This window comes from Rhodnius prolixus, unplaced genomic scaffold, assembly GCF_049639745.1.
Source record: "Rhodnius prolixus isolate KJV_2025 unplaced genomic scaffold, Rpr scaffold_2, whole genome shotgun sequence".
In the NCBI taxonomy this organism is placed as follows: Eukaryota; Metazoa; Arthropoda; class Insecta; order Hemiptera; family Reduviidae; genus Rhodnius; species Rhodnius prolixus.
In genome coordinates, this window is record NW_027411592.1 from 23,622,105 (window position 1) to 23,649,818 (window position 27,714).

The window sequence follows — 27,714 nt, forward strand, 5'->3', positions numbered from 1 at the left end:
ATCTCGCCCTCTGCATCCTAGTAAACTTAATATCTGCAAAATATCTAATAAATACACGCTCTAGAATAATGAATTACCCGAATGGAAAGAATTGTTTTAGAAAAACAAAAATTTGATGACCCTTTTCATAAACTCCTAGGGTTTTGAATGAAACTGAATCTATCAAGCTAAGAATATTCAATATTCCCAAGTATTTCGTTCAAGCTAACAGCCCCTATAAATATTATTTTAAAAAATTTGAATTAAGTATATAAGCGTTTCATTCCTTTGTCAAACTCGGTTAATACTTTCTCTTAATTCCATTTTATGATGTCCGTTAAGTGTATCTGTTGAGTAAGGACAAAAATCCCGATATTTCTTTACGTGGTTTTCGGTGAAGCTACTATACTAGCTTCATTTCGTACTTGTTTTAATTACTTTCCTCGAAAACCAGTTATCATTACAAAGTTCGGTTTCAACCTTTTTCAGCAGATACCGTACATTATTACTCACCATTAAGTTCCACGAAAAGAACTTTAGAGACTTAATTTAACCCTAATGAGTTTTATAATGCATTTAATCACTTCAGCAAAAGTTAATCAATAAATGATAAATTAAACATCAGCAATGTTTAATAACTGTACCGAAAAAAGTATATTTCTTGAAGCTTAGCGTCAAAGATTTGTTAAAATGTCCATTAGAAAAATTCAACAGAGATAGATATACATCGAGAAATGATATATAAATCTTTGAAGTTAGAAACGACACTTAATTACATTGAATAAATGAGATATTATTGATTTTAAAAATTTATTATTAATCTAGAAAACGGGATTGAAGAACAAGTCTTATGTTTTACGCTCTTTTACAGATAATGGGAACACATCAAACATAGACCCTCCTCATTTCTCGGGCAGATAACTGAGCCATATTTTAATGAGTGAGTGACGTTTCACTTTGGTTACATATTCTCTTTATCCAGTCCTACTCTTTATCCCTCTGCAATGAATTCTACGGTAGTAACTTCCAGATACCTCTAACAAGGCTTTCACCTGAAATCAAATGGAAATAAAGTGTGATTAAAACAATAGAGATGTTAGATTTAACATTTTTTTCAAAGAAAGAATTAATCTGCGTTATTTTGAAGAAAGTATGGAACAAACATTCTTTGTCTTTTACAATTTAAAGCTTTAATCAAATTACCTGACGAATTTGAGTGATAAAGGCTGCATAAATAAGAACTTGAATCCATTATTTTATTCAAACAGCAAATGAAAGAGTATTTTTTGAATTTAATAAAAATGAAAAGTAAACAATTATTTCTTTCTAATTTTTCCATTACTTCGAATATAAAGGTATCCAATAAGAATGACCCGATTTTTTGATGACTTTTCCCGAATCATGCAGTTTTAATGATTGCTGGCAGAGCTCTTAGCCTCTCAATGTTCAGTCGTTATATAGATTAACTGGCATTAAACCCAGATAAATATTGTATAAATATAATAACATATATTATACATAAATTTAGCGCAAAGGTGTATCTATTATAAATATACATATTATTACAATATATTATTTTTAATTTTATTTTATTTTATTTATTTTTGTTTTTTTATTGTGTCCAGTCGATCTGAAAACTTTTAAATTTTAAATTTGATCGAAATAAAGAACAGAAGAAAGTGAAACTAAAGACTTGATGTCATAGATCTTATAAACCAACCTGTAGTCAAAATATTGCACATCCTGACTATCAATTGTTTCATAAGACCCACTTTTTTGAAGAAAGAAAAATATCTCACCGAAATTAATCTGAACTGAAGGAGTATTTTGACTTCTAACCTAATGAATGGTATAAGTTAACAAAAGTCAATACTGCTAGTGACACATTGATAAATTCATTGACATATTCACAAAAAGTGGCAAAAATTAATTTTTTATGGAATAATTTTTTTTTTAAATAAAATGCAGTGAAGTCATTAACCGAATTCTCTATCAGTTGGATTGGATTGTTTAATTGAAAACTGCCAGAATGAACTTTTAACGCTGTTAAAGTTTAATGTTTGAATTTAGTTTTATTTTTATTTTGATCCCTGAATTAATTTTATAAATTACGCTCAGAGAGCAAAATTTGTTATTATTACTATAATAATAACATTTTATGTAAAGCATGTAACTCAATACAGTTTTTTTTTTACTATTTGGGAGTGTTTCCGCAAACTTCTCCTTTCTAGTAGTGAGTGAGTGTTTCTTATAAGCCAGCTACTTTAAAAAAAAATTGCGGCAGGAACTACATTTGAGCCGTTCACTGCAGAACTTAAAACAGTAAATGGAGAAATGCGTTGAAATAATGTACATTGTCTCTTATAATTCTGTTTATAATATAAATTAAAATAAATTTACCAATACCAATTAGCGACTGCTACTATATTTAAATTGAATTATTGCAACGATTTACATTAGAGCACGGAAAATAGTTATTATGTGGCCAACAAATTTGAGTCGTTTAATGGTATTTGTCTCTATATATAATCTTTATTATTTGTAAGTTATTGTAAATATAAAAAACTATGACTCTTAAATAAATTCAAAAAGTGGATTAATCAATTTGTGCAGTGAACGGCTCAAACATAAACAAAACACGAATTTCAAATGATGTTAAATTGAGTGTAGTGTGTGTGAGTAATGCTAAATAAGGCAAATAAGTTTTTGAATCTATTTGGGTTCTGTTTAATTATTAAAGTAAATAGACAATAACGCTGGTGCATGGTGACTCCGTGCCATCAATCCGACGTTAATAGATGAAAGCAATACTTCAGATGATAACATGCACTAAATAATTATATAAATTTTAACTTGAAATGTAAACCCTAGTTCAATAATTTGCAAATATCAAGGTATTTCATGCTTCTGAACGACAAGATCATTTTCCACACAAACTAAATATAATAATAAGTTAAATCCCTTAAACAAAATATTAAAAACCTAATTATTGTACTTTCAGTTAGTATAATTAAAATAACAATGAAACAACATAATAAACTCTTTTAATAACATATTATTATTATTATTATACTTTATTATTTAGCGTAGAAAAAATAATTCTCTAAAATAACTGTTAATATTTTCATCAATGAAAATCAAATGCATGACATTTATTTAAAAAACTACATGTCATTATTTTGGAGTAAAATATTAAAAGATGGCACATTTTAGTTCTTTTTAAAAAAGTTTCTCATTTCCAACCACTTGAGGACTGTTAAAACTGTTCTTAGTTATTTTAGTTGTTTGGTAATCGCTGTTGATTTGGTTTGAGCTATATCTAGCAATTCCCAATAATAACTGTTTAAAAATCGTAATAATCCTCTGGAATAATATCGTAATTGTTCTCAAAGTGTCCTGTTTTGATAATGAAATATTACTTTTTTGGCATCAGCGCTGAATAAAAGAAAAAAATTAAAGTGATATTTTATGCAAAGTATAAATTATTGTGCCAAATATAATTCTAGTCTTTAATATTATTTTCTTTATATGTTAATTTGCTATCAAACAGTTGAAAGTTTAGTACGAACATAATTAATTCAAACAAAGCAATAATTGATTATATCTGGATAGCGGTTGGTAAAGCTGCTCTATTTATCAGAAATTTTATTTTTTTTTACACTTGATGTAATTGTAAATTACACATTTCCCCACAGAGAAAGAATTTTTTTTATTTCGTCTCTTTCATTAGAAATGGATACCTTTTTTGTGTTGGCTTGTTGCTAATAATCGGCCTCTTTAATGAAGTGGTTGCTGACTGGTTATGTTGTTGATTCCATGCAGTGGTTGTACCACTTTGTGATTGTATGTGAGGTGCAGACTGCGGCTGTTGCAACGCCTGCGGGCTCTCAAGCGATGCTACTTGAGTTTTACTTATTGGTAAATTATAACTAAATTCTTTTGAAGTGTAGGTGATGCTTTTCGCTTCCCGCTTTTCTGCCTCAGATTGCCATTCAACCTGCATAAAAGAAAAAGAGAAAACATTTAAAACAATGATATATAAAATTACAGTATAACATCATTGCCTGGATACTATATTCTACAACGTTGTAGAGGATAAATCTATGCTCATTTTAGAGCTTTAAGACGAAGTAAACACATTATCAGGGATTTGGCCAAACCAGAAAGTACTCTAAAAAAAACCCTACATTCATAAAAATGAACTTAAAGTGATAAGTTATGTGCAAATTACTAAGGCCAGACAAACTCTAATTCAACATTACATTCACTTATCAAACTTACACATGATTAGTTTGCGATGAGTACATGTACATAACAAACACAGACTACCAATTGCCATAATAGTCTTTAAGGTCGCAATAGATGGTACATTAGTTTTAGCCATTTCCTTGCATCTAACAACTAATATTAATTCGCAATTACGCTAATCTAGAAGGTTTTGTCTTAATGTTTTTGTTATTGTGTATTAATATTCTTCAACTGATAAAATTCTAATTTAGTATTTCAATTATTCACATAGGCGTTGAAAAATTCTCTGATTATGGCGAATAACTTCGAAAATATAAGTACATATGAATATTGAGACAATATCAGAAATGAGGGAAGGGATTAGCTAAGAGGTTAGCATACTGGACTCCCACACGGAGGTCCCGGGTTCGAATCCAGCTGCTGACCCTCAGATTTTCTCTTCCTAGGAGCTTCCCACAGCTCACTGTCCGATGATGGACAATGTTGTCTGTAACGAGAGAACACTGTTCGGAGGCCGGCAGTGCACTGAAAAAAGCTCCGGGCGCCAATAACCTTAGATGTTGACGCGCCTTAAAATCATTAAAAAAAAAAAAAAAAAAAAACCTATCTTTATAATCAGTCTTAAAATTGTCTCCTAATCCTCGTCAAAACACATACTTCGCATTCAAAATTTAACGAAGTAATATGTATTTTGAAAATGTCCAGTAATAAAAAAAAAAAAAGAAGGTTTACAACAAATTCATCTACTGAGTTGAACATCAAGGCATTATAAAGTAATCCTCCTTTTCTTTCAGACTTACTTTTAATCTAACAATGTTACAAATGTCGTGAATGGTGGAGGGCTTTAGATGCTCAGCTAATAAGGTTCCTGACAACCAGAGATATTTCTCAACTCTAATAAAGAGACAAAACAAAAATGAGCCAAATTTAATGATTCCAATAAGATTTCCTAAAGACCGAAAATAAGTCCGAGACTAAATAGTAAAAAGTAAAGTAATTGCCTAATTTTTCAGGCGGGCTTTACGTCCACCTACCAATTAGGTGTCGTGGATGGAGCCGACTAGCAAACATACTTTACTGTAAATATCTTTTATTAACTACTAAATAAAATCCAAGGCCTAAGACCGGGAATCGAACTTAGTACCATAATACATATTAGCTTTACAGGTCTCGCCTCTAACCGCTCGGCTACCGTGGCGCCTGAGCTAAATATTAATAATGATTTAAATTTAATTTCAACTTCTCATAGATAGTATTAGACATGTTTCTGTAATTAGAGATCGCTTGGGGGATGCCATCACCTCTATGAGAGAGACTTCCAAAAGTGTCTTTTCATCGATTTTTCATGGTTGTTTCAAAATAAATATTCAAAAAATATTGTAGATCTAGATGAGTATAATAAAAAATCATCAGCAAATCAATACATCCGATAGAGCTTCTTGTGGTTCTTTGTTTTTAAGCTGTAGCGTTCACACTATTTTTATAAAAAAATTCTAAAATTAATTTTACGAATTTTCTAAAAACCTCCTGTTCGGATTCAGAAACGGATATTTCGAGTGTAAACTCGATATACAAAATTTGGATAGGTCACAATATTTTCCTAAATTAGCAATTAGAAATTAAAACTGTTTCTTCTATAAATGTGTTGAATCATCGTAGTAGAAACAAAGATTTAGTTTGAGATTTGTATTACAACAATTTAGCACATTATGTCAAGCAGTAATCCGACCTTCTGGGTGTGTTGCTTTAGCGCTTGTTGAACCTTCTCTACTGCCATTTGTCTAGTAAGCACACCTTCAGTACTGGAATAAGCTGCAGCTTGCCAAGCTACTCCTAGTTTAGCTATTTCCCTTCCTGACATTCCATCTGTGAGACGAGCCATTTCTGTGCAGAACTGACCAAAATCAAAATTCTCTACTTTTAAACGTCTAAAACAAAAAGAATTAAAAAATATGTAAAGAAAAATAAACCTAAAATTACAATTTGCAACAAATCCTAGAAGCCTCTAGAACTTACGGTCCGGCACTACTGAATACAATGAATGAATACTTGAGGCTATTAAGAGTCCTCATTACTTCTCTGCCTTCGTCGTAAATAAGTAATATAATACAATGCATAATTCTTACAGCAGAATTAAAATAACTGTTTGAATAGTAATTTAATGAGCAAACATAGTCTTGAAGCTGGCAGAACACTAAAAATAGGCTATGAACGTCATTGACTTTAGATGTTGACGCACATTAGATTTAAAATATATATATTTGTTTATAGGAAAATAGGGAAATCTTGGTTTCTACAAAAATTTACATAGGGTGAACTAGGGGGAAAACAATTAGTTATAATGATAATTCACTACAATGAGTATTGGAGCAGAGCTGCATAGATCTTATCATGAGCGATAAGAGCCTCCACTCACTGATAAATTAGAAAAGTACCTTACCTAAAATAAATAAAATAATAACCTGATATTACTAATTTTTAATAATTATTAAAAATAAAACAATAAATAGCTCACCTGTGACCTTGTGAAGCTGGTTCGAGGACAAATTTGTCAAAATACAACCTAAGTAGACGTTCTCTCTCATCTAGGCCAGGAAGCGTGAATTCGACCATTTCATCTAACCTATCATTCACTGCCCAATCAAATTGTTCGGGAGTATTACTTGCCAACACTAACATAAAACGATTGCTCTGTTCGCCAGTTCTATACAAAAACGCATTAAGAGTTGCCCGTAGGTTTTCAGATATTGTCTCTGAACTACGTTTTCTTAGGAAAGCATCTGCTTCATCTATAAATAATAATAGTCCTTTACGAGATGTTCCAGCCCAATCAAATACTTTATGCATTGCGGTGACAGCGTCAGGTCCTAAAGGCGAGATGTCACCACCAGTTAATATGGCATAATCCAACCCTGAATGGTTAGCCAGTTTCTAAAACAAGAAATTTTTCAAACGTGTTATGTTAGATTTACCTTTTTCAATCAAAATAAAATGAATATATAAAACATAATAAAAATTATTATTGTCATTTTTAAACAATTATGTGTAGGCATATGTACTTTTGAGAAATTAACCTTTTTTTAAAAAAAATCGCAGGTGGTATGAATCTGCAGGTAAAGGTATAGAAGGTTAAACTAAATATTTCTGTCAGCCGTCACTTAGAGCGAACTGTTGGCTCTATGGGTACTCATCTGATTAAAAAGTAACTTTTAATACAACACGTACCCTTCAATCAGGTAGTGAAAAGATGAATGATTTCTACCTCAAGGGAAAAGTAAAACTGCTTGAGAGTCTCTCAGAAGTAAAGAAGAAGAAGATGAAAACACCTACCTAATTTTGATCTGATCCACAACCTGATCTGCTAAATTTTACATTAATTATGTAAAAATTTGATCATTGGAACTTAGTTTTACCAAAGACAGAAAGAAAGGAGTGTAGCACCTTTCTAAAAGAGAGAATTATATGCAAATATCTTATATATCCTGAACCTAAATATTATATAATGTTTTGTAAATATTTACAAAATTGCATTAAAATAGTTTATAAATAAAAAATACAGATTTATGAACATTAATAAAAATGTTTTGAAATAAAATTTAATGAATTTGTATTTTTCAATTATATTCAGTCATTAATTTTATAAAGACCGACTTTCCGAATTGTGCGATAAATCTTAAGCACACATTACAGAGAGTGCAATAGGCAGGAATAATGGCATTATAGGTCAGCGTTCGTATTGTATTAGTAAAAAAAAGTAAAAAAATTGCCAAAAATTTTCAATCTAATATTCCAATTAAAATTTCAACAGTTTTTGTTAAAATTTTACAATCTAATTGTTGCAGTAACATCGAATCGATTTCTCAACTTATTTTTTCGAACATCATTGCTGAAATTCCACTTTCAATCTAATTTGACCGCAAATGAAATAATTAACTTTTCATTTATGGTCAGATATTCATCGCATATTTTTAACCACTGTTAAATACAGCAGAAGAGGTATCTAACACAATGAAAAAATACCAACTATCTGTTACAAACAATAATTTTTTTACACTTCATATAGGATTTTTGACAATAGTTTATTATTATTATTTTTTTAAAACTTTGATGCTTTTGCGACTCATCAAAAATTAAACGCGAGCCAACATTGCATTTTAAATCAAAGATTGAAATACTCTGGTATAGATGTACTGTACCTTAGCAAACATAGTCTTTCCTGTTCCAGGTGGTCCATACATGAGGATGTTACGATACATGCCTCTGTTTTGTTTCGTATTCTTGGTCGCGATAGCAACATCTCTGCAGGAAAATAAACAAATAATTAAAGTACACAAAATGGCAGATTCGGTTTGAAATCATAAATATCCATTAAATAAAATCACTGACCTAAGTCTTTCTTCTAATTTAGGTTCTAGAACAACTCCAGCAAGCGCATCTGTTGGCTGACTTCTTAATTTTTTAAAAGTCTTTATAGGATTTTTAAGGGATTCAATAACAGAGAACCTCGAAGTTTCTCGTACCAATGCTGGTTTTCCTGAAAAAAATAGTTTCAAGTTAAAGAGGCTGCTTTCTTTACAGTTTGAAGAAGCTTTTCTAAGTCTAATTGTAGCTTTGTATTTTTTTTTTAATTTGAGGATTAAATATTTCATTTTATTTAAAACTACAAAAAAAAATCAACACAAACAAAATATTTGCAGTTTTTTTACCTAATCTTGACTCGACAAAACGAGCGCCGAGAGCTGTAACGTTACGCGCGGAATATACACCCAGTGCCAATAAAGATAGACCACCTACAGCTGTTACCGTTTTATTCCAATCAGTTAATAGGGTGTGTATACCAGTACCAATAACAGATCCTGCAGTCCTGTTAAATTAGAAAGTTTTACAATGTGAAAAATATTTTAAGATAGATAGATTAGATAGAAATAGAAATAGAAAAGAAATTTATTATTCTGGGACAATTGTCCCCTAAGAATAAATACAGGCACAAATAGAGGCCTTAACAGTTTGGCCTGTGATTAAACAGAAATTAAATAAATAAGAATTTACAACAAGTGAAAATGAAAGTAAAAATAAAATAATAAAACAGCAGAAATTAAGGAAATAAATTAAAACAATTAGAATTTCGGAGGAAGCTGAATAGAAAGGAGATAATTGAATAGACGGGATTTAAAGATGGATAGGGTAGGAGCATGGCGGACAGATGAAGGCAAGGAGTTCCAGAGAGTGGTAGCACGTATTAGGAAGGACTTGGTCAAAGGATGAGGTACGGTGAGAGGGAATATAGAGATCAGATGAGCGAGATCTAGTTTTACGGGAATGGATGGAGGATTTAAACTTAAGGAGTTGAAAAAAATAGAAAGGCCTTTGAGACTGGATGACTTGAAAAAGGAAAGAAGCCAAAAAAATATTGGCGGCGATAGACAGGAAAAAGCCACTTCAACTCATCGTAGCAGTGCGAAATGCGAGAGTCTCTGGAAATGCTGAAAATAAATCTTATGAAGCAGTTCATGAGGCGCTTAAGCTTAGCTTCAATATCACCAGAAAGACCGCCATACACTAAACAACCATAGTCGAAATGGGGGAATATAAGAGAGGAAACTAGGAGTTGCCGGGTCTTAATTGGAAAAAGGTGACGGGAACTATTAAACTGCTTAAGGATATGGATGGAACGACGAGAGATTTGGGAAACATGGTTTTTCCAGGATAGGTTTTGATCGAAAGTGATACCAAGGTTTTTCACAGAGGAACAATATTTTATTGGGGTATTGTAAAGGAAAAGATTAGGAAGAGGAGCCAATGATTTAAGGAGTGGGTTGGAGCCAATAACAATAGCTTTGGTCTTTTCTACATTCAGGGTAAGCTTATTGTTCGTGGCCCATGCTGAGATATTATTGAGGTCTTCTTGAAGTTTAAATACAGCTTCAAACAAATCCGACGGGGAAAAGGATAGGTAAATCTGAAAATCATCAGCATAGAGGTGATACTGGGAATGAGAGATGGAAAGAGGAAGGTCATTGATGTAAATTGAGAAGAGGGTGGGAGATAGGGAAGAACCTTGAGGTACACCGCGTGACAAAGGAAGAAGTGAAGAAGGATTACTATCGGGAGTGACAACGAATTGGGAACAAATAGACAAACTTTATTATAAAATAATAACAAATAATTACAAAGAGCAAGTATAAATGTAAATTTACATTTTAACCTTCATAACAGTTTAGACGCATATAAAGCGGCAAGGATAAAAAATTCAAGGAAAAATATAAAAAAAAATTGCAGTTAGAGGAGAAAGTTAGAAAAGGATACGTTACATTCTCTTGTGTCTGTAGAGAATGGAAGGATCGTAGGAGACTAAACGCGGTAGTGGGGTTAGGACGACAATCTAGAGTGGAAAGGAGTTTCAGCAGTCTGTTTTAAATAATTTTTTCTTTTTCTTTTCCCACATAAACAGAAGTACACTGCGATACTACTGTTAATCCTACAATAAATTATTTATAAACAAGAAAAATTAGGAAATAAATAATATCGGTTTTTAAAACTACAAACCATCTACAAAAACTAAAAGAAACTCACTTAATTGACTCCAATACAGTAATCCTATTTTCAGAAGCCTTTAATCTTAACTGCTCTAAGAAGAGATCTTGATTTTCTCGATCAGCTTTTGCCTTGGCCATCATTTCTGCTTCAAGTTTTTTTGCTTCCAACTTAGCTCGCACTTCCATTTCGTGTTCTATAGTAGCTGTTTAAGTAAAATGTTCTATGTCATACATTGATATGCTGTACTAATTACTTTCTTTATTATAGTACTAAGTACTTTCTTAAAACTAAACAACTTTCAGCGAATTTATTTTTATTTGATAACTAATTTCTGAAAAATTTGAAATAAATAAAATATAAAACTTGGAACTAACTAATGAGTAAGGAATTTTCATGGTAATTCAAAATAGCAATAAAAAGCCAAAACTAGATAAAAAATATTTATCTATTTTTCTAATTATTTTTTGCTGTATACTTAGTGAAACAAGTAACAAAGATGGTAAAGCGACATTTGCAAGTACATAAAGATATAAACAATACATTCGTACATAACACTTAATGTTATAAATGTGTAGCGTGAATTATATTCGTATAATGATCACACACAAAAGTTTTCATACACGATCTATTTCCAAAAAAATGCGGTTATTAGGGGAAAATGGTTTAACGGAAAAAATTAATGTAGACTCTCTTTATTTAAATTAACAAAAAACCTTTTCTATTAACTTGAAATAGAAAAAATTTAAAGTTAATTAAAAAATAAAACCGAAAAATACCTCGCAAAAGTTTTCACACACTAAACTTACCCTTATTTAATGTGCGAGGTAAGCACATTTTATTTACAATTAAATATTTTTAATATTTGCTTTTGTCACTGAAAACAACTTCATCCCAAAATTTGTCATTCTTTGCCAAGTATAAATTTGCGAAGTCAAATTCTTTTCTTTTTATTCTCATTGCTAATGAATAGTTTTTTGCGGCATACCCTAGCATTGTATCCTGCATTCCGCAGAACCATCCTCACAGTTGCTGCACTATCATGTTTCATTCAGATCTAATCTCGGAACGTATTTTAGGGGCACTAATATGGGGATTTAGCTCAATTTTCCGTAATATGAGTTTTTCGCAACGGGAACTTAAAATTTTAGGCCGGCCACTTCTAGGTTTGTCATGAATTATTTTTGTATGTTTAAATTTCTGAATTATGGATTGCATTGTAGAAAACGGCACATTGGTAATTTCATTGATCTTCTTAGCTTTCATTTTTTTCCCAAAGTTTAATTATTAATTTTCTTATTTCGAGGGAGAAGTTTTTACCACGCGGGCTCATCTTTATTTGGACACCTTAAGTAAAGCAACTGAGAAAATATTTTTGCCATTATTTAGTTATTTTAACCTTTGTCTTTCATTAGATTAAGATTCAATAAAGATCTATTTGGTTAGAAAGGTCATACATTTAAAAATATTGACATAACATTGACCTGAATGAAAACTTTTGTGAGGTAAAATTGATATTTTTTTTTTATTATTATTATTAGCGCTTAAAATTTCAGTGAATGTATTTTTTCGAAATGGATTCTTTGTTGAGGTTACTTAAATTTTAGTAGGAAAAAATTAACATTTTCCTATCTTTAATAATTTCTAAATTATAGCCTCACCTTCAATTCTGCTAACCAGAGAGTATGACAACTTTTGTGAGTCACTGTATGTAGGTTAATTACCTATTAAAGCTAAATGGTGGCCTACCCAGAGGGTTGAAGCAATTAGAAATTTAACCCTGGGCCGTTGGCTTTAGCAGGTTGAATTAGAGTGTTCTGATCGAATGGAAAGTGTATTAAAACGGGAGGTTATTTGCTAGAATTTTAGGCTGTGGGATTGAGCTAAGTTGGATAGGAATAGAATATTTAGGTCGGAATAGGTTGAATAGAATCATGAAATAGAGCGTTTTCTAAGATTTTTTGTTCTGAGTTACTCACTTACGAGAACAAGAAATAAACAGCAGATATGCGTTTCAACTATATGTAAAATGATTGTAGTAAGCAACCCCTTAATCTCTTACAATAGAAAAAATCTGAGAATCTAAAAAAATGGCCTTTCAAACATAATTTGTTTGCAAATCATTAAAAGAAAATTATTACCTTTCCTCATCGCCTCCTGTTTCGCGACCGATTCTTCTTGCCTTCTTAAATTTTCCTCATTCATTCTCTGCTGCTGTACTAATTGCTCTTCGTACCTAAGAAAATATATATTGCAAATGATTTGTATGATTTACTGTAAATTAAACTCGAAGAGACTAATACACAAATAACGATTATTAGCTTTCTAGTGCAGGAACAAATTCAGGTGAATTAAATAGGTAACTCAGTCAGAGAAAATGAATACATACTAATATCCACAACTCTGAAATACATAACTGATGCTCTTTTTCACAGCGCATCGCGACGCAAAGAATCAATCTTTTTAAAACGACAGAGTAATCAGAGACCTCAATATTTTTTTGTAATATAAGAGAGGGGGGGAAAAAAACATATTTACCGTTTTCTCGCTAACTGGTCCTGATATTGGGCGCGATTTTGATGTTGTCTGGTTTCTTCCTGCAAAGTTTTTCTTCGTTCCTCACCATCAACCCTTTTCTGCTCCACTCTTGCAGATTCTATTGATGCTTCATACTCTTTGATTTTTGCTTGCATTTCTTGTTGTTTGGTCATTTCTTGCAATTTTGAAAGGTCCAGGGCTTCTTTAGCATGTTCTTTATGTTCAGACAAAAATTCAGGAAATTTAAGTTACTGCTATTATGGTTGAAAAAAAAAAAAAACTTCGCAATTAAAGCGTGATAATTAACTAGATTCAGCAATACAATTGATAATAATCAACCACATTAAAAATGTAGAGTTTTAACTTTAAAAAAAATAAATAAAAATCTGTTCCAGAATATAAAATGTCCACTTAGTCTTTGAGAATAGTAACAAAAAAAAAAAAACATGATGCAACATACCCTCAAATTACTTTCTCACAATGCAGTTAACAAATTTTCTTGATATACACCCGCAGATGGAAATGGCACGTGAGATTATGTTAATATTAAAAACAGAAACTCAACGTTTCGCCACTTCTTGAGAAACTACAAATGTTACTTGTTGCAGAACAAGTAGCAAAGGAAAAGAAGGACTTAGTATCAACACATCATCATTTAACATTCTAATGACAATCTGGAGCTTATAATTAAACCATGAATTCTCAAACAAAATAATTATTCCCACTTGAAATAGCATATATGTATATTAAAAGTTAGTTCGAGATATCACTCAACAAGATAGAGGGGTCTTATAAAAAAAAATTGTTAAATCTAATTCTCAAAGGAGTAAGTTTTAGAATAGGTGCTTTTCTGATTTTAAAGTCCAAATCATTATAGAAATTAGGTTTTTCTAAGTTTTAACAGGTTAACATTTTGTCAAAAAAAGCTTTCCTGAGGGTGAACTTTTGTATGTATGGCGAAAGCCAATGTCAACAAATCGTATACAAACTGTACTTTGTCAAATTGATACCTCATCTGATTAGTTCTAAAAGATAAAGTGCAAATAGTTGTAAAAAAAAAGGACCACGTGAAAAGTCAAAACCTTCAGATTTTGAATTAAAATGCTATTTATGGTGGAAAATATATACTTACTAGACCTTTCTAATTCCCTAGCTGCTTGTGCTGCACGTTCTAAAGCAGAAGAATCAAACCTGTACGCTTCCATTGCTTTTCTTGATTTATCAGACATTGATACCCTATCACCGCCTCCACCAGCTTCAGAAGGCGGAGGAGTAATAGCGCCGCTTCCTCCAGGAGATTCGGGTGTCAGATCATCTCCTGGTAGCGATGTATCATTTCTTCGAATTCCAAACAGCCAAGACATAGTAGTTTAATAGTATTCGCAACAACGAACAATTTTATCTCTAACCCACGACACACAGACCGGATTGTAACCTCCTCGATAAGACAAGCACGACACTATGACCAACAGAAATGTGGTATAAATACCAATATTTTCATAAATTATTTTATATAAAAAATATCTACTTTTTGATAAATTTGCATACATTTTATAGAATAGTCATGTGTCATTATTAGAGATTAGTCTCAATGGTAACGTGTAAATTCTAAAACGAACTTTAAATTCAATCTATTGAATAAAACCTCAAATTTACAGCTGATAGAAATCCAATCTACACGAATTTCAAAAGAATGATTGAAAGTGTTGGTCGCAAAAAAACACTCCAAATTTCACAATAATTGAAATTATTCATTTTAAAAAGTAAAATAGAAAACCTCTTGGACGTAGTAGTTAATTTTATTTATTAAAGGAAACATATTAGCAATAAACATATTATCTGCCTTTAATTAAAAAAAATTCCAAAGAAACAATGTTACTGACATTTAATTCTTTTTTTCTGTAAAAGATTTGGTGATAGGAGAACCTCTAAAGTAAAGTAAAAAGTAATCGCCTATTTTTTCAGGCGGGGCTTAACGTCCAACTACCATTTACTAGTTGTGGACGGAGGCGAATAGCAAACCAGGAGAACCTCTAAATGTTACATCAACCCTCTATATTGATAGGGCTCTAGGTACTAAAAAAATATATAAAACGACGGCAGCTGGAATTTAAAAAAAAAAAAAATGTAAAAAAAACGGCAAAGTACAATCGTCAGGCCGTATGAAGCGCGCGAAAGGGTCGCGTTTACTCCTAGCGATCGACATGTTCTTATAACCCCAACACAAATACAAGCGCCTAATTTTTTCCATATCTTGATCGGTTTTTTTAAAGGTTTCTTGTTATTTCTTGAAGAATATATAACACAAACCTGAAGATATACAAGTATACAAATACAAGATTAACATTTGAAATTAAACGTGTTTATTTATATTTATCTTCAGTTATTTCTGAGATGTTGTAGTGCTATAAATTTAGGATGAAATAATCGATTTTCTGTCGATGAATCGATTATTTAAAAACATTGAAAGCAAAAACGTACATGTGGTTACAAGTATTTTGTATTTATTTTAAAATTATATGGCTAGTCTTATCTTTATCGGAGGGAAGGTGCAGATAACGCAGACGTTTCGTTGCATGGTGAAATAGTAATATTTTGTTTAGCTGAGCGATTTCTTTTAATGAGTGTGTTTCATTTATCCGGTAAAATGATAATGAAAGGATACTTTTTGTTAATAAATTGTGCAAGACAGTAAGAAATAACTGCTCAAATACAGGTTTTGTGGCGCACTTTATTTTTAATTGTAGGAGAGGTAAACTAGACGAACATGATATTTTGGGGGGAGTATGAAGTTTTAGAAGGTGTTCAGAAGCGATCCAGCTTCATTAAAAAACTGCTAGTATACTTTCTTAGCATTGGCTGCCCGCTTTTATCTTTTGTTTTGCTGTGTACCTTTAATGTTTGGAATTTTAGCTACCATTATCCATTTGTAAACAATGATTTACTAAAGAAATGGAACAGGGAATTCGGTAGCTTTGTGAATGATTATTATCTGAAAATAAGTGAGCCTCAACTGTTTATCGGCATTATTGAAGAAAATAAAATTAATCAGTCTAAGCTTCCAGATCCACCGAAGCCTTCTAAAAGCGTTTGTAATTCTGTTAAACAAAATGAAAAATTTGACTGCTTTCCTAGAGGATCGGTATCAAAAGAAGCGTGTCTTCAAAGGGGTTGTTGTTATTCTACTTCATCTTCTAACGGCGTGCCTTACTGTTTCTTCCCACCAAGTTTTCATAGTTACTCTTATACTTCAATAAACAGAACTGCAAATATGGTCACAGCTGAAATGAAGCTGAATTATAATTTACCTTATCCTAACATTTCACCGGAACTTCTTCTCAGTGTACTTTTTGTCAGCGATGATGTAATTGTGATGGTAATTTGGATTAGATTATCTTTTACAAATCTTGAATTGAGCGTTCTCAAGAGATCAATGTAGATACCATATTATCATATTAATTTTTTTTTTTTTAGAATATACTGCCTAAAGAAAGCAAAAGTCTGCCGAAAATTTTAAATATTCATGAACAAAGCACTGGAGTTGTAACGAAGAATGTTCTCTATGATTTTATCATTGATTCAGCTTCGGATGGCTTCCAAATTGTCAGAAAAAACACTAATACATCTATGTAAGCATTATAATGTAAAAATAAAATTTTAGTTCCTCGATACTATGATTCTAAACTTATTAATAATTATTGTTTAAACTGAACAATTTTAAAATTCATGAATATTTTTGACATGGTTAACTTAATTTCCTGGGTCTTCTTACAGATCTTTGTCCTGTCATGGACAATGTTGACTGTAAAGAGAGAGAGGCCGGATGTTGACGCGATTTACATTTAAAAAAGACTAGGATTTTCATTTAAAAATTTGTCTTTTTTTGGTTATATTTAGAATTGACAGTCGGGATATTGGAGGTTTTATTTATTCAAAGCAGTTTATTCAGATGTCTTCTAAGCTTCCTTGTAAACACTTGTTTGGCCTGGGTGAAGGTAGAACGAACATGCCGCTAAGTACGAACTGGAATGTGAGAACACTTTGGAATCACGATATTATGCCAACAGATGACAAAAATGGATATGGGTTTTATCCTATGTATATGTGCTTGGAAGGCGGAGGATTCGCTCATATACCAGTTACTTAAACTGGTATTCTACTGGTGTGTACAAGATAATCTTTAAATAAATAAGAAACACTGATTTAATAATTTGACGGTATTAACGCTTAAAAAATATGCAACAGAATTATTTCAGATTGGTTAAATACTGTTTTTACATCAAATTCAATATTGATTGTAGATTTCGTACTTCAGCCGGATGCATTAACTTACCGCACTATTGGACCACCACTTGCAATAGCGTTTTCTCTTGGTCCTTCACCGCTTCAGGCAATACAACAGTCATGGAGACAAATGAATTTTAATACTATAATTCCACCTTTTTGGTCCCTTGGTTTTCATCTGTGCAGGTGATTATAAATAATAGATTTTCCCTTCTTTAAATGATTTTAATCCAATATTAATTTAACGACTAATAATTAATCTTATTTCATTCATAATAATGAATCATATAATTAACCATTTAATAATTAATTTAATGATTTAGAATCCAACATTTTTTTTGCCGTTAAAAAGAAGAAAAGAAATTTACCACTGTATTTCTTATTTCTGATGTATTATGGAATATTGTGCCCACTTAACTCTAAAATAGTGCTGCAAACCAAAATGTTCGAATTTCTGATTTTTCGGAAAATTATTTATTGAGATCGTTTGGGATCTGTTTCATTATTACATTATTAATTTCCAGATTTGGCTATAAATCAGTAGAGGACCTGGAAAATGTGTGGAATAGAACAAGAAGTGCCGGTATTCCATTTGTAAGCAGTAATTTATTGTTTAATTACGAATTATGAGTAGCGAAATGTTAATACTGATTACAGTTAACTACGAAATTTCTTGGACAGTACTTCCCATGTGATGCTATATGTTACTACATTGTAGACAGGCCAGTTGAGAACCAAGAATAAATTCTTTTTTTTAATGAATTTTGTGAAACTACTTTTCTTAACCCCTAAGGGATGGTGCAAAGTTTGAAAATTCGGGGAAACGCATGTGAAGAGCTGTTTTGAAACAAAAACTTTTCTTCTGATTTACAATAGTTCAATTAATTTTTCATGCTAGAAACATCTTTTAAGCAGTCGTTTTGATTATAGGATACACAATGGGTAGACATTGATTATATGGAAAATAGGAATGATTTTACTTTGGGATCTCCATTCAAAAATTTGGGAAAATTTGTGAACGTATTACACCAGGTATGTATAAAGTTTTCTCTAAGTGAGGCAATTATCAACTCATTTAACGTTTTCTACTCTTTTGTCTTTCTCTTTTATTTGTGTAATTTTTTAGAAGTAAAGAAGATCTCAATGTATCATCCCTTGGAGGTTTAGTAGATAGACCCTCTCATTACGAGGTCCGTGGTTTTATCCACTAATCGTTTTTGCGACAGCATTTTAAAGTTCTAATATTCAAACTAGGATTGGCAGCGGCAATCATGACCTCTTCATGACGCAGTCTGTACAGAAGCTCTTGGTTAATTACTTAATTCTCGCCTGTGAAGAAAACATAGTCCAGATACTCTTTAAAGTGCAAGTAGGAAAACCTCGCATGCTTTCAAGATTTTCTCACAAGTAATTTTTTTCGTTATCTCCTTTGGTCTGCAAGTGCCATATAAGGTGATATCGCACACTACGCGCAATGAAACCAATAATAGAGACTTTTCTCTCCTGTCGTAGTCTGTGCAGGGGCTATAATCTACTGAGAAACGCCTTTTGGAGGTGATTTCTGACATCGTGTTTTAAAATAGGCATAAAAGGTCAGATTAAGTCGACATGAATAATAAAAGTTACCTGAACAAAGGCAAATTAAATACAAAGAGTAAATCAACTCAGTAAGTTCATATTTTAAAATCATTGAGCCATGGGGCTTTGACCATTAATAAATGGTTACGTTGATATTCATCTATTGTAAACTTTTATAATCCTCATTGTTGTATTTTGTAACCTAAAGAAGTTCATCAGGTTCAACAAACAATAAGATGGGTCAATGAGCATCTTGTCTTTAATTTGGTAGTTGTACACATTTACTCAGAAATTATGCAATATTTTATTCGATTGATGTTGATACATATGTTAAATCTTTCAATGGTTCTTAGTTGAGAAGTAGAAAATGGTAAATTTCTTACAAATACTGTTTACAAGCTTGATAAATCAAGTGAAGGGTTTTAATGTCCATTAAGTACTAATTCTTCAACTAGTGTAAGATTTTAATATATTATTCATATTGCACCTAATCGAAGAGGATTTCTTCTAACCCAATGTTGAATTTTGATGGTTATTCTGGGCTATAACTAACTATGAGCGAATATACTCTTGCATAGCGAAACCCGATTAAACTCCACTTCAGAATTGGGCAAAAATTTAATCAATTAAAAAACAATTGAATTAAACCGAAATTTAATTTTAATCATGATTAAAATTAAAAAATTTAATCGGCCAAAATTAGTTGATTAAAATTAAATTCACTTTTAATTTAATCGGAATTTAATCAATTAAAATTTTTAATCATAACTAAAAATTAAGATTAAAATTAAAATTAAATAATCAGAATTTTAATTGATTGAATTAAATTCCAAATTTAGTTTTATCACTTTGGACGATTAAATTTTTTAATTTAATCAAAATTTGAGTGATTAAATTTTTAAAACCAAACATTGCCAATGGTTAAACCAGAATCGGACCAATGCATCTTTATTCCGACTAGCTGGTGCTTCTTCTCTATCAATATTATCACTTTTCCCAAACTTGGCACCTTCATTCTACCAGTCTGGTGTCTCATCTATACCATGTTGGTGACTCTCAAGACTTATAAATCATATTTAACCATGTTGGCGACTCATTTGACTTAGATAGGACCACCTTACACTCACATTTAACAATGTTTACCACTCACTAGACTTAGATAGGACCACCTTACACTCACATTTAACCATGTTGGCGACTCATTTGACTTAGATAGGACCACCTTACACTCACATCTAACAATGTTTACCACTCACTAGACTTAGATAGGACCACCTTATACTCACATTTAACCTATTTTTACCACTCACTAGACTTAGATAGGACCACCTTACACTCAAAAAAGCTGGTTTAATGTCATTCATGATTTTACCCGTACTATCAAATTAATACGCTTCGGTCATAAAAAGATCTGTTTGAAGTAATGGAGAAATCGTTCTCATAATGTGTTAAAAATTTAGGTTGATTCCAAGATTTTGAATTTATTTTTTATTTTTGTTTTCGTTAAAAGCAACTGTTTCAAAAATTTCTCCAGCAATGTCGGCTTGAAGAATTAACTTGATGGAAAATTATGAACCCTCATTGAATTAACTTGTAATAATAAAATATGTGTTTTATTTTGATAGGAGGGAATGCACTTCGTACCCATTCTAGACCCTGGTGTGAGTGGAAGCGAACCCAAAGGTACCTATCCCCCCTACGATCGAGGGATCGAAATGGACATCTTCGTTAAGGATTCTAATGGGAAAAAACCTATTATAGGGAAGGTAAGTGAAAAAAATAAATAATTCTAGAATTGGCTGTAATAATCACTTATATTGATTGTTATTTGTCCGCATTATTGATTGTTCCACAATATTTGCTCTATAATGAATAAGTTACTTACTGATTCATTGCAATGTTTTTAAATGAACTTTTTCGTATCATAGTTTTAATTTCATAGGTCTGGAACAAAAATTCCACAGTATTTCCGGATTTTACTAATCCTAAAATTGTTCCTTATTGGATTGAGATGCTAAAATCTTTTCACAAAGTTCTTTCATTTGATGGGCTGTGGCTTGTAAGTATTAATCTTATGTATTTAATGTAGATAAAAGTTAACGAACAAGACAAACTACAGTTCAATGTTTGACTAAAACTTTTTTTTCCGTGAAGAGGCCAATTGAACGGAATGTCGGTTAAAGGAACGTTTTTATTTTGTTTCTTTGGGCTAAAATGTGTGCACCAACCCTCTTGCGTAGGACCCTTCAGTCAAGATGTTCTTTCGTTGGTACCTTGATTATTAGAAGAGAAAATGTACATATCTTTTTTTGTCATTTGCCGTAATATGTCAACGCTAAAAAAAAGTATAGCTCAGAAAATAAATTAATCGATGTCGCAGAAAAAGCTGAAGTGTAACTTAATTTAAAAGCTTAAAAAATAATTCATCCCAGTATCGTCCCCAAAACCTTTCTCTTTCCAAATTTATGGTATATTTGCGACTCTAAATAGCCAAATAAGCAGTAAAATGGCACAAAATTCGAAAATAGTAGTTAAAATTGATTCATTGACAAGAATGTAATAAAAATTCTTTAGGATTACGGTAGTAATACATTTATTTAATTCTTTTTAATTAAAAAAAAAAAATTACACCAAAGAAGTAATATGTCCGAAAAAATTGCTTTCGGTTTTTTATTTACAATTCTTATAAATAGTGGACCTTTTATTCTTAAAGGCGCTATAAATAAGAAACGTTTAATATATTTAAGTACATTTGGTTTAAAAGGGGTTTACAAAAAATACTCATACATTAAATTAAAGAATATTGGAAAATTGAATAAGTAATTTGATTCTTAGCAATAATTTTATTTTATTTGAATATTTTTTAATCATTAAATGAATGATCTAGGACATGAATGAACCTTCTAATTTTGTCAATGGGAGTATAAAGGGTTGTCCCAGCAATAGTTTTGAACAGCCTCCTTATGTACCTGCCGTTGATGGAGATTCGTTAAATTATCACACTCTTTGTATGTCTGCCAAACATTACGGAGGGCGACATTATGATGTACACAACATATATGGTACCGTTGAGGCAGGAGTTACTAGCTTGTAAGTTTCTGAACACTTATTAATCCTCAGCTTTTAAGATATAAACAAGGGCTCTGCACCAATAGGTTCGTTTTTTGATTTCGAATCATTTAGAAATCTCAAAAAGTAACAAAAAAGTTGAAACAAATTCTAAAGTATTCAATTATTTACTTTTTTTTAATTTTAGGCGCGTCAGTATCTAATGTTATTGGCGCCCGGAGCTTTTTTCAGTGCACTGCCGGCCTCAGGACAATGTTCTCTCATTACAGACTACTCTGTCCACCACCGTTCAGTGAGCTGCAAGAAGCTCCTAAGAAGAGAAAATCTAAGGGCCAGAAGCTGGATTCGAACCCGGGATCTTCCCGCGTGGAAATCTAGTACGCTAATCTTAGTGCTAATAATCTCTTACCTCTTTTCTTTTTATCATGCGGGAATAGTCTACTTGACTAATTTTTCGCTTTAGGTTGCGAAATTTTCTTTTTGATCGAGCGGCAACCTACATTGTGAATTATATGATTTAATTCTTTAGTGTTCTGTCTCAAATTCGAGGTAAGAGACCGTTTGTAATTTCTCGATCATCTACTCTAACTATTGGAAATTATGCGGGCCATTGGACTGGAGATGTTGCTTCCACTTGGGATGACATGGCTCAGTCAGTTAAAGGTAATTATCTTTCATAAATTTATCGTTAATTCTTCCCTAATTGTTTGTTTTTATAATTAATTAAGGTTTCGATAAAAAACTAAATATCTTCTGTATTTACACTAAAACGGTGACTGCAAGTGAAGTTCTTTCATTCTAAATTTGTTTCTAATTATTACATTTCAGATATAATCCAGATGTCTATGTATGGAGTTAATCTAGTTGGTGCTGATATTTGTGGCTTTAATGGTAACACAACCGTTAGTATGTGTAAACGATGGCATCAGCTTGGCGCATTTTATCCTTTTTCTAGGAACCATAATTCTGACGACTCTATTGTTAGTATTTCTTATTGATTTTTAATTAAACGCCCTTCAGTTTTAACCGGCTAACTTCATTTCTTTGTGATTTATTTAATAAAAACTATTAATTACCAATAAAGCAAACATGTGTCTGTCTATAGGATCAAGATCCAGTTTCGCTCGGCATTGTTTCTTCAACAAAGAAAGTACTTTTGTTACGTTATTCTCTTCTTCCTTATTTATACACATTATTCTGGCAATCTAAGAATAATAGTCTTCCTGTCATAAGACCCTTATTTTATCTGTGAGTACTTTGTTTTTTGTTTCGTTTAAAGCATAATATTTTTAATAAATGGGAAAGAGAATGAAATTGTTAGTAAATGCATAAGTTAAAAGTGCATCAGTATAGTCTCAGTTTAAAAGACTTATCAGTAGCAAAGATAATAGATTTGTCCGACACTGTTGAATCTATTAACTAATCGAGCAATCGTGTTACAATATTATAATTATTAAAACACAAGTCACTCAGCCACCACCCAAATATTTGTAGAACCACTATAATTCGAAGCGCTTCCTTGAAACTCCCCAGAAAAAATCAAGTTTCCAACAATATAAAAAATTTAATTGTAACGTAGACTATATAAGTTATTTAGGGAATTCCAATTCTAAGGCAAGATTAAATGGCTTAATTTACGTACATCTATTATAGGAACATGTATCAATCTGTTTTCTACATTCAAAAAATAATTATCTTTATTAAAAATTAGGCATAAATCCAAATAACAGATTCAGTGGGGGTTTACCACTCAGCCTGTACTATCGATAGCAGGCTTATCTAGTGCCCTGTGGTAGAAGTGTCCCTTTGTTCTGTCTATTTGTTCAGATTTAAGAATCTGAAGAGATGCCCCTAGGTCGCTTGAAGATACAAGTTTTTTTTTGTTTATAGTGCCACAGTCTCATACATAAACGCCTTTCCCAGTGAATAGAAAATATGCAATATTTGTATTCCTTTATCTTCTTCTTTCTGTAAAACCCTTACCGGCCATCTGTTAGCAGGCTTAAACAATGCATATCTTTTCGGATTGCAGTGGTCTGTCAAGAGGCCTACTACGATCGTTCGAATCTTTTTCTAGACTTGAAGTAATCCGTAATAAACTTTCGCGTAACGCTCTTTTTCACTTTGCTCTGGCCTGAGGTTTTTGCTGTTCCTATGACCCTTTGTGCATTCACGCTATTTTGATTGCACTAGTGTGAAATTTGTATTATGAAGCAAATGGCTCGAATTACTGATGCGACCACAGTAATACTTCCACAGGCATTAATGCCTTCTCATCAGTCCATATATTGCTTGAATTAACTTCGAACAACAAGTAGAGCCCTTCGGATATCTGAAAAAAATCAATTTGCCCAAAATCAAGACCATATGTTTTGCAGCTACCTTTATCTGAAAGACTAGTCAGAATTCCTAACTTATCTCTCATAAGCGTAATTATTAATGGCTATCAATTATTAATGTTATATTTTAAAGAGATTAGGTTGTAATGGAAAAATATTTAAAGAAGAAATCTTACTTGAAATGATTATGTAGTACTTTAAATGTAAGGATAATTAAAAAATTAATTCATTTTTATACCAAACCAAAACGCTTTAAAAAAAATTCATTGTTTGCTCCTGTATGGAAGCAATGCTGTATGTTCAGTTGTTAGCTATGGTTAGCACCATTTGCAAAGGTAGCATGTCTGTTTAACAATATTATTTAACACAAAACAAATTTTTCTAAACACAGCGTAATAAATCTCATGCAATGATTGAACAATTAAAATTACAAATTAAATTATTTTTTTCATTTTGCTGTGGCTAATTTTTTTTACTAATATCCCAACAGAATCGTGTCATAGTAAAATAATAATATTTGTGATAAAAATAAAGTCTTAAAACTTAACTAACTTTGTACATAATTTTTGTAAATTCAATGGTAGTTATAAATCTATTATAAAATGCGAGGCTTTGCTCAGAAATATTTATGGACTACGTTGAACCTCGAATGTTCAGTACAAGCAGGAAACTGTTTTCCTAAGCTCTATTTTGGACACGTTTTAATGTTACCTAATTTCCGGTAATTATTTATTTTTATTAGTTTTCCAGAAGATGAGGCTTCATACACTATCAACTCCCAGTTTATGTGGGGTGATGGGTTGCTTATTTGTCCAGTGTTGCAAGAGGTAATTGTATTTTAATAATGTATGTACATATTAGTGAAATAAATATAAACGCCAATTCATTTCAGGGTCTCACTTATGTGAAAACATATTTGGGAAATTCTATATGGTATGACATTTACACAAATGAAAAAATAATTGGCAATTCAAGTCAGACTTACGCTCTGGCAGCACCTGAAGATACGATTCCCGTTCTGCTAAGAGCTGGTACAGTAATGATCATGCAAGAACCAGCAGTTACTACCACGTTGACGTGAGTATTAATGGACAATAATTTTTGGGTATACGATTAATGGTTTTTAAAGTATCGTTTATATTCAGTTAATGAAATAGATTTTGAAACATTTAGCTATTTCCTTTACATTTTACAGGCGAAAAAATCCTTTCTTTCTTAAAGTAGCCTTAAATGAAAGTAATGAAGCTACGGGTATGTTATTTTGGGATGATGGCGAATCAATAGGTTAGAATTATATATACATTATATACTTTATGAATCGTATATCATACTATAGTATATTACAGACATTACATATGCATTATACCTTATATACATTTAGTTTTAAGAATGATTTGTGGAAATACTTCATTCACAGCCCTTAATTTTTAAACTAATGTTTGTAAAATACATTTCATTTGTTACAGCTGGAAAATATAGTACCATATATTTTGGTGTTGCAAACAATACCTTGATGAGCTGCAACGATATTAGTGACTACCAGTTTGGTCTGTTCATACACAGAATTGAAATATTTTCTCTGGATTCTGTGCAGAGTGTAACAATCAATCAAAAAACTTCTTCATTTAATTTCAATTCTACTAGTAAAGTAAGTGTTCAATGTTCCTTCTTAAAATAGATACAAAATTCTTCGTAATAAATATATATAAAGTTTACAAAAAAAGATAAGAACAGGAACAATTTTTCAAAGTGCCGGTTTTTTTTAAATAGTTTTTTTACTTTCTTTTGCCATCTTTGATGGTAAATTCCATTCTCTTTTTACATTCCAGCTCCAGTTCAACTTGAGTTTCTTGTCAAGATCTTCCATATAACAAATTAATGTTTGTGGTTCCGAAATTTGAATTATTAGCTCTTTATCATTTAAACTTTCTGATAAGTGATACGAAGTGTCTTAGTAAAGATCCAATCTTTTAAGAATTATTGGATGGATCATAATTACTATTTTCCTTAAAAGCGTTTATTTCCTTTTTATTCTATTAAACAATGCCAGCTTTTGATTCAGTTCCACAGCTGACGGTTAGTATCCTCAGACTTTTACTGCTAATCAGATGTATCTATGCATTTTCCAAGGATCCTTTAATTCTACGCCACAATTTCTACGCAGTTGAGGAATTAATGATTAATGATTACCCAACATGTCCCAGCCACTCGAGAACCCTAATTTTAATACGGTTAATAATTCTTTGAATTGTTCCGTTAATTTCTTGGACAACTTTGATTTTCCATTTAAGAAAATGTTATCATGAAATTGAAGTCTGCATAAAATAATTAATTTGATTAGGGACCTTTCTCTAAATAACCGGTTTTGGTGAACTGTCTTTTATGATCTCATTTTTTTCGTCAGTAGCATAAAACATTCTTTGAGAGATATTTTCTTTTAAATTGAAACTGAAAAAATTTTTAAATTTTTCGTATTTATCTTAGATTGTTGGAAATATTCTTTTTTTCTAGGAACTAATTTTGAAAGATTTGCAGTTACCGATGCAGACAAATTTTAATGTGACTTGGTATTGATCTTCAATAACATTTGTGAAATTTAAGTAATATAAAAAACAATGATTTGGCATTACTTAATTAAGATCAATAATGCAATTTTGAAATTTTGATTTTTAAACAACCTGTCAAATTGGTTTAAGACGCTTATTTCATGTTTAAGAATGTACATCTCTAGTTTCCTAAGCGAAATTACTTGTATTTAACTTTAACCTCCTATCAAATGAACATATTTTTATTATGTTAAACGAAGTTTTATATATACTTGTATGAAGAGAGGATATAAAGTGTAACTAAATAATTTTGTTAAGATATTTTTTAAATATATAAAAGCAATTATAATATTATTATTAAAAAATGTTTAATCTTTTATTTTAAATTTATTTAGTAAGTTAAATAAAATGTAGGTTTACATATCCACCAGTAATGTACTAACTCTCCGCTAAATAAGAGGATTTAAAAAGTTTCTCGGAAACGCAAAATTAAAAACATATTCCTAACAAATTAACTTAAAACCACCTTAAAATTTAAAAGTACTAAGAGCAATACTGATGTAAGAAAAGTGTACGGAAAATGAAGGAAACGAAAATTT

The 27,714-nt window shown here is 31.3% G+C and overlaps 2 protein-coding genes across 4 annotated transcripts; one reads left to right on the forward strand and one right to left on the reverse strand.

Moving 5' to 3' along the window:
- Positions 1-944: 944 nt before the first annotated feature.
- On the reverse strand, positions 945-14,793 carry bor (ATPase family AAA domain containing bor). Of its 3 annotated transcripts, none has more exons than XM_074120991.1 (11): positions 14,432-14,792; positions 13,300-13,513; positions 12,903-12,997; positions 10,801-10,966; positions 8,934-9,091; positions 8,614-8,761; positions 8,424-8,526; positions 6,743-7,158; positions 5,957-6,155; positions 3,720-3,976; positions 945-1,031 (listed from the first exon to the last, which is right to left on the reverse strand). In XM_074120991.1, the coding sequence occupies exons 1-11, from the start codon at positions 14,661-14,663 to the stop codon at positions 1,028-1,030; spliced, it is 1,992 nt and encodes a 663-aa protein (XP_073977092.1). In that variant the 5' UTR covers positions 14,664-14,792; the 3' UTR covers positions 945-1,027. The 3 variants fall into 3 exon arrangements, with proteins under 3 accessions (XP_073977092.1, XP_073977090.1, XP_073977091.1); XM_074120989.1 differs by lacking the exon at positions 945-1,031 and adding an exon at positions 3,233-3,414 and having other exon boundaries at positions 14,432-14,793; XM_074120990.1 differs by lacking the exon at positions 945-1,031 and adding an exon at positions 3,259-3,375 and having other exon boundaries at positions 14,432-14,793.
- A 1,023-nt stretch (positions 14,794-15,816) lies between these two features.
- LOC141450498 (lysosomal alpha-glucosidase-like) lies at positions 15,817-27,343 on the forward strand. Its single transcript, XM_074121000.1, has 17 exons — positions 15,817-16,675; positions 16,774-16,928; positions 17,197-17,429; positions 17,565-17,769; positions 18,108-18,177; positions 18,514-18,615; positions 20,787-20,927; positions 21,104-21,220; positions 22,049-22,251; positions 22,760-22,893; positions 23,059-23,210; positions 23,336-23,478; positions 25,312-25,396; positions 25,462-25,646; positions 25,765-25,853; positions 26,036-26,217; positions 27,081-27,343. Exons 1-17 carry the CDS (start codon positions 16,067-16,069, stop codon positions 27,141-27,143), a joined length of 2,868 nt encoding a protein of 955 aa, XP_073977101.1. The 5' UTR covers positions 15,817-16,066; the 3' UTR covers positions 27,144-27,343.
- Positions 27,344-27,714: the final 371 nt, after the last annotated feature.